General features: G+C 46.1%; 1 protein-coding gene across 1 annotated transcript in view; it reads left to right on the top strand.

Annotated features, from left to right (window-relative positions):
• The window catches only part of LOC311317584 (MORC family CW-type zinc finger protein 3), a 21,177-nt gene that overhangs the window by 3,326 nt on the left and 10,351 nt on the right, over nucleotides 1–7,500 (top strand). Inside the window, exons 5-8 of the mRNA XM_084448658.1 lie at nucleotides 68–213; nucleotides 5,196–5,352; nucleotides 6,776–6,904; nucleotides 7,130–7,249. Of these exons, the coding sequence (XP_084304784.1) occupies nucleotides 68–213; nucleotides 5,196–5,352; nucleotides 6,776–6,904; nucleotides 7,130–7,249 (552 nt within the window). The remainder of the gene's footprint in view (nucleotides 1–67; nucleotides 214–5,195; nucleotides 5,353–6,775; nucleotides 6,905–7,129; nucleotides 7,250–7,500) is intronic.

Below are 7,500 nucleotides of genomic sequence, written 5' to 3'. Positions count from 1 at the left end.
TGCATATGGCTGTCCATGCGTCTGCCCGGGTGTGAGTGTGTGTGTGCTCCTTGACGGCGTCCCACAGGCCCTGGTGGTGACGGAGGACTCGGAGGCCAGTCTCAAGGCCATCCTGGAACACTCGCTGCTCACCACACAGGAGCAGCTCCTGGAACACTTTGACACCATTCCCGCCAAAAAGGGCACCAAGATACTCATCTGGAACATACGGAGGTCAGCACACACACACGCGCGCACACACACATGCACGCATGCACACAAACATACACACACACACGCACATACACACACACACACACACACTAACATTGCATTACATTTCTGTACATTACAGTCATTTAGCAGATGCTTTTATCCAAAGCGACTTACAATTGTTCCAATAATTGCGTTTAACGTACAGGTAAGGTAGTCAGTGTACTACTACTCGCTAGAACTCACAAGTGCATCTCCTTTCTAAACAAGTGACTAAGAGCATAATCTAGTGCTGAAGGCAAAGAGTAGCAAAACATAAATAGAATAGGTGCTTAAGAGGGATGATCCTGGTGGTTCTTCTTGAAGAGGTGAGTTATGAGCCTTTGATGAAAGATGAAAGGCAGCCAACTCACACACACACACTCACACACACACAGACACGCACACACACAGACGCACACACACAGACACATTCACACACAGACACACACATGAAACACCTACAGTAGAGGCTACTTAATAAATCTAATAATATTGCAATATATGTATTATCTGCAATATGTGGTATGTGTGATATGTGTTTTCTGTTTCTGTATAGAGGCGATCTATGTATATGTCTATGTCTAAGTAGATATGTATACTATGTATGCGCAGTATTGAGTCCAAGACTAATTTCCCTAAGGGGGCAATAAAGTAGGCTATATCATATCGTATCGGATCGTACTTTGCGTGAGTCGGAGGTCCCAACAAACAGTTCCATTCTTCAATCAATCAATCAATCAAAGCTTTATTTGTATAGCGCATTTCATACCCAGAGGCAACACAATGCGCTTTACAGAGAACAAGGGAGGTGGGCATACGACCCACCCCTACATCTTCCAGAGGGAAGCAAAAAAACAGTAATCACCCAGGGGCCAGATAAGTGAGCTGTAAACATTCTTCCCTGACCTCTCTCAACGAGACGATCGAGCAAGCTCCTGGAGTATGTGTGTCTACCAGCTAAGAACATTTATAAAGCAATACATTACATTAAATTACATTTTCAGAGTAAGAGAAGCTAAAAACATCATAGGAGAGACATGGCAAATACTGGTGTGTGTTTGCTATGGCCCAGGTCTAAAGCCGGAAGTGGGCTTGTGTATGTCTGTGTGTTTGTGTGTGTGTTAACTAAATGCTACGACATCCACAGAAGACACAGGGGTATCTATCGGACTAAGGGAGGTCTGCTGGTGACAGTTCTTAGACTTGCTTGTGAGCGTATCTATTGTCATAGTCTCTGAGACATGTCCATAATGTCATGGTCTCTGAGACGTGTCCATAAGTATAAATCCATGTTATGTGTCTGCGTAGGTCTCCTGCAACAGACACAGCTTGGTGATTGGTCGCTCGATTATACTGGCCTTAGTCTTTAGACGAACACGACAAACTAGTCATTTTGAGTCGGGCAATGTTTCAGTCACCCGTCCAAGTTGCCATGAGTTGCAGGGTGCTGTATCATCCTCTGCTAGCGCTACATCTCCTGCATGAGTGGGAGGTATTCCTGGAGCCACCGTTTCCAGAACAGGTCCGCGAGGTATTGAACTTGTTTCCACCTCTTCCTTGAGTTTGTATCATCCTGCTGGAAAAAAGAACAGGCGTCATGATTGGTTTTCCATTCATAAGCAGCAGATGGTTTGGCATGAGAGGCTCTGGGTCGTTGGGGTCAGAGGACACTGCAGATGTGGGGCGGTCATTAAGAATGGCTTCCGCCTCAAACGCGGTCTGTCGGCCCTCGTCATCAAGGTTTTGCTGCCTCAGAATAGAACTGAGGACCTTTTTGAGTCCTACCATGCGCTCCCATACCCCTCCATGGAGAGCACCTGAGCAGGGATTGAATGTCCACCTGATGCCATCCTACAAGAGTTTGCTTTCAATCTGGCTGCGACTGATGTCCTTCCACGCCTCTCACAACTCCCAGCACCAACTAGATTTGTGCCGTGATCAGACCTCATGTCAGTAACTATCTTCGGCATATGAACCGCCAGGTTGCTTCCTGCTTTCGGACAGTGCAGACGCTTCTGCCGCTTGCTCTCGCCTTTGTTTGCATTTTCTGCATTTTTCTGCTGATATTGTTGCTTTTCTTCCGGAAGAAACTGTGAGAAGTGGCTCCTGGATACTTTAAATCAGGGGGACTGTAATTTTTTTGAAGATTTAGTTGCCATATTTCAACGTTTTTATCACCTCCTCACGATAAAGTGAGCACGGCAGCAAGATGCCCCCTTTCACTGCAGATGACTTCCACAAACTTCTGCAGAAGATTACAGTGCTGGAAACAAAAATGAACCATTTAGAGATGAGTGTGGAAGTCAATGGACTAACTGGGAACGACACCACCTTACCATGGATTCAAAACAATGGACAAGAGCATGCTAACACAACGCTAATTAGCACCAAGGAGACTACCAAGAAACAGGAGAGCCGTGTACTGGGCACTAAACCTACAAACCCTCCCTGGAACTCTCTTGGTGCAAAGCCTAAGAGAAATTCACCTCCCAGGGAAATGGGAGAACAAGGCAGAGACCCGTCCCTGGAGAACTATGCGACTGACTGGCCTGCATTATCATCCAGGCAGAGTGCCTCTTCAACCCCTGTCCCTAGAAGGACACCGCCGTGGACTGCCCCAAAAGGGAGAACAAGAAACAGATCTCCCTGACAATCAACTATACAACTGGAGAACAAATTTGCCCCACTGCTGCAGGATCCTCCATCTCCGTCTGATGACCTGGATCACATCTCCTCACACAGCAGGGTAAGGACTGAGAGTAAATCAGAAAGTAGTAAGGCTACAGGCAAAGTTAACGACTGGGCCCAAACTCTGATTGTGGGTGACTTTACTGTAAAAGAGAAGCATGTGCAGTGAAAACACCAGAATACTCGGCTTTCCCAAGGATATGGTTGCTAACATGACAGAAAAAATCTTACATATCGGGGCTACAGATCCAACTGTGGAAAACATCATCGTGCACATGGGGACAAATGATGTTGCACAACAGCAGTCGGACGTTCTTAAACGAGACTTTATTGATCTGCTGAACACAGTCAGCTCTCTGAAAGCGGAGGTGTTTATCAGCGGCCCTCTACCACCAGTCAGAAGAGGGGTTGAGAGATTCAGCAGACTGTTGGCACTGAACACATGGCTCTCAACTGCCTGTACCACTCACTCAGTGCGCTACATTGACAATTTTCCATTTTTTGGGGAACGATACCATCTTTTTCAGAGAAATGGACTCTGCCTTAACAGGTCAGGAGTAAAACTATTTATCTCCAATCTGTTCTATTCTCTGCGTCATCCATCTGCTCCCTCTGCCATGGTCAAGGACAAGAGACAAGAAATACCAAAACAGAAGGAAGACACATGGCAGAAACCTTGAAGAGCTGCTGCTTCAACAAGGCTCTGATTATGGGAGACACCCGCGCCAGGAAGAAGAATCTTCACACCACCCCCCACCGACAACAACTCAACGATGCTCCGCCCCTCCTCCACCACGCTCACCAATCAAGGGCTCATCAAAGCTGCCACACTGAAGCTCAGCCAAATTGATGAGCTACTGCAAGAGGGGAAGTCTCTCACTCCCCCCCCCCTTCCCACTAGCACTCACCAGCGAGGATCCACCCCCTCCACCCCCCCAAGAGGGGAAGTCTCTCACTCCCCCCCCCCCCCCCCCCCACTAGCACTCACCAGCGAGGATCCACCCCCTCCACCCCCCCCAAGAGGGGAAGTCTCTCACTCCCCCCCTCCCGCTAGCACTCACCAGTGAGGATCCACCCCCCCAAGAGGGGGAGACTCTCACTCCCCCCCTCCCACTAGCACTCACCAGTGAGGATCCACCCCCCCAAGAGGGGGAGACTCTCACTCCCCCCCTCCCACTAGCACTCACCAGTGAGGATCCACCCCCCCAAGAGGGGAAGTCTCTCACTCCCCCCCCCCTCCCCACTAGCACTCACCAGTGAGGATCCACCCCCTCCACCCCCCCAAGAGGGGAAGTCTCTCACCCCCCCCCCCTCCCCACTAGCACTCACCAGCGAGGATCCACCCCCTCCACCCCCCCAAGAGGGGAAGTCTCTGGTAGAGCAATTATCAGACTTTCTCAAAAGTGCTAGTTTTGTCAACGTTTTGATCTGAACCATTGTATATGATCATAAGTAACCTTAAAACAGGGCTAAACATGCATTTTCCCTTTACTGGGCTCTTTTTTGTGATCCGTTCCTTCATAATGTGTTAAATATATAGTTTTCCATTAACAAGAGCCCTATAACATTCCATAATAACAACTGACATCACAATAACAACTGACATCATAATAACAACTTACGTCATAGTAACAACTGACATCATAATAACAACTTACGTCATAGTAACAACTGACATCATAATAACAACTTACGTCATAATAACAACTGGCATCATAATAACAACTTACGTCATAGTAACAACTGACATCATAATAACAACTTACGTCATAGTAACAACTGACATCATAATAACAACTTACGTCATAGTAACAACTGACATCATAATAACAACTTACGTCATAATAACAACTGGCATCATAATAACAACTTACGTCATAGTAACAACTGACATCATAATAACAACTTACGTCATAGTAACAACTGACATCATAATAACAACTTACGTCATAGTAACAACTGACATCATAATAACAACTTACGTCATAGTAACAACTGACATCATAATAACAACTTACGTCATAGTAACAACTGACATCATAATAACAACTTACATCATAGTAACAACTGACATCATAATAAGAACTTACGTCATAGTAACAACTGACATCATAATAACAACTTACGTCATAGTAACAACTGACATCATAATAACAACTTACATCATAGTAACAACTGACATAATAACAACTTACGTCATAGTAACAACTGACATCATAGTAACAACTGACATCATAATAACAACTGACATCCTCCTCTTCCACCTGGAGCAGGAACAAAGATGGAAAGCCAGAGCTGGACTTTGAGACGGACCAGTTTGATATCCGGATGCCGGAGGTGCAGTCTGAGGACGTGAAGCAGGGCAGGAAGAACTTCCCTGGACCTCAGAGAAGTGACCAGAACAGCCCAGAGATGGACTCCTCTCTCAGAGTGAGAGATGGAGGGATGAGGCCATGGAGGGGTGGAGGGATGGGGAGAAACAGATGGAGAGATAGAGATGGAGAGACAACACTAATATTAGATTACATTAAACAGCATGACTCCATTGGATGTTTAGTTGTAAGGCTGTGTGCACACTGCGGATATTTTATGTAGCGGATAAGTTATGTTTGTGTTGAAAAAGAGATGCGGCTCGCAGGAAGTGTATTTCGTTTCCATAACAACATTCTTGACTCTACCCAAGTTCAATATATTGTACTTGACATTTTATCTTATTTATTTATCTTATTATTTACTTGCACTTCGCAACTTTTTGGCTTTTACTGTCACGTCAAAAAGTAGAAAGATTGCTCTGGCTGTAGCCTATTTAGAGGCTGAAGAGGAGAGAGTTGGTGGGACTGGATTGTGGGTTCACGATATCCTCCGCGCTGCTATCACACCTCCGTCATGATTGGTTGTCTGATAAAAATACGCTCCACGTCATAGTGGGGCGGCTGTAGCTCAGTTGGTAGAGCGGGTCGTTCAGTGATCGAAGGGTCAGTGGTTCGAATCCCAGCTCCGACTGTCTACATGTCGAAGTGTCCTTGAGCAAGACACCTAACCCCAAATTGCTCCCAATGAGCAGGTTAGCACCTTGCATGGCAGCTACCACCATTGGTGTGTGAGTGTGTGTGTGAATAAGTGAATGAGAGGCCATTGTAAAGCGCTTTGAGTGCCGCTAAGGTGGAAAAGCGCTATATAAGTGTAGTCCATTTACCATTGTGGATTTCTCAAAAAGTTGAACTATTTTCAACTTCAGGAATCCTCTCTGGCCAGTGCTCAGCGCAAATGTGCAGCGCATTTCAATATCCGCCTGCATTCTGATCTGTTCCCATAGCTGTGAATGGAAAATAAGCTGCCGAAATCCATATTTTAAAAATACCCATAGTGTGCATGCAGCCTAAGTGTGAATGATGGGAAAATGGAGGGATGAAGAAGGGATGCTTTCATTCTCAGAGAGAGAGAGATAAAGGCGGAGAGATAGAGTTTTAGATATTTTTAGTATAGATTTAATGGGAGAAGGAGTGGTGGAAAGATGGGGAGATGCTCTAATTCTGACAGAGAGAGAAAGAGAGAGATGGAGAGACAATGGATAAGGATAGTGATGTTCCAACCCCACCCCCCTCTCTCTCTCTCTCTCTCTCTCTCTCCCTGTCTCTCTCCCTCCCTCTCTCTCTCTCTCCCTCTCTGTATCTCTCCCTGTCTCTATCTCTCCCTGTCTCTCTCTCTCTCTCCCTGTCTCTCTTCCTCCCTCTCTCTCTCTCCCTCTCTGTATCTCTCTCCCTGTCTCTCTCTATCTCTCCCTGTCTCTATCTTCTCTCTCCCTGTCTCTGTCTCTCCCTGTCTCTCCTCCCCCCCCCTCTCTCTCTCTCAGGCATATCTCAGCATCCTGTACCTGAAGCCTCGTACCCAGATCATCCTGAGGCAGAAGAAGGTTCCCACTAAGCTGGTGGCCAAGAGTCTGTCACACATCGAGAATGACGTTTACAAACCCCAATTCAACGTATCCTTCACTTGAGTTGCTTACTTTTCTTATCATGAATTCTTGATATATTTTAATATAAAAAATATCTATATATTTTATTGATTAAGAAATTGATTGATCCTCCTTGTGGCGATGGTGGTTGACAAAATACAACCAAGTAATGTGAAGAATGTAGGTAAATAAGGCATATCTGATATCTATCAAGTCCTTTAAGTCGTGGACCTTGACAGGTGTTTTTGTCAGAAAGAGAGGGTGAAGGTCACGTTCGGGTTCAACGCTAAGAACAAAGACCAGTACGGCATCATGATGTACCACAACAACCGACTCATCAAGTCTTATGAGAAAGTTGGCGTCCAGATCAAGGTACGGACGTAGCTGGAACACGCACACACGTCTCCAGCTGGCCTAACCGGTTGATAATTGTTTCGTTTGAAAAGGCAAATTCTAACAAACTGTCGTTCCCTTATTCTCTTCCCTCCCTTCTCATCCCCCTCTCTCTCCTCCCTCCTGATCCCCCTCTCTCTCCTCTACTCTCCTCATCCTCCTCTCTCTCCTCCTCCCTCCCCATCCCTCTCTCTCTCCTCCTCTCTCATCCTCCTCTCTCTCCTCCTCCC

This window comes from Borostomias antarcticus (assembly GCF_949987555.1).
Source record: "Borostomias antarcticus genome assembly, chromosome: 14".
Lineage (NCBI taxonomy): Eukaryota > Metazoa > Chordata > Actinopteri > Stomiiformes > Stomiidae > Borostomias > Borostomias antarcticus.
Note: the sequence above shows the minus strand (reverse complement) of the source record. Positions and strands in the feature narration are given on the sequence as shown.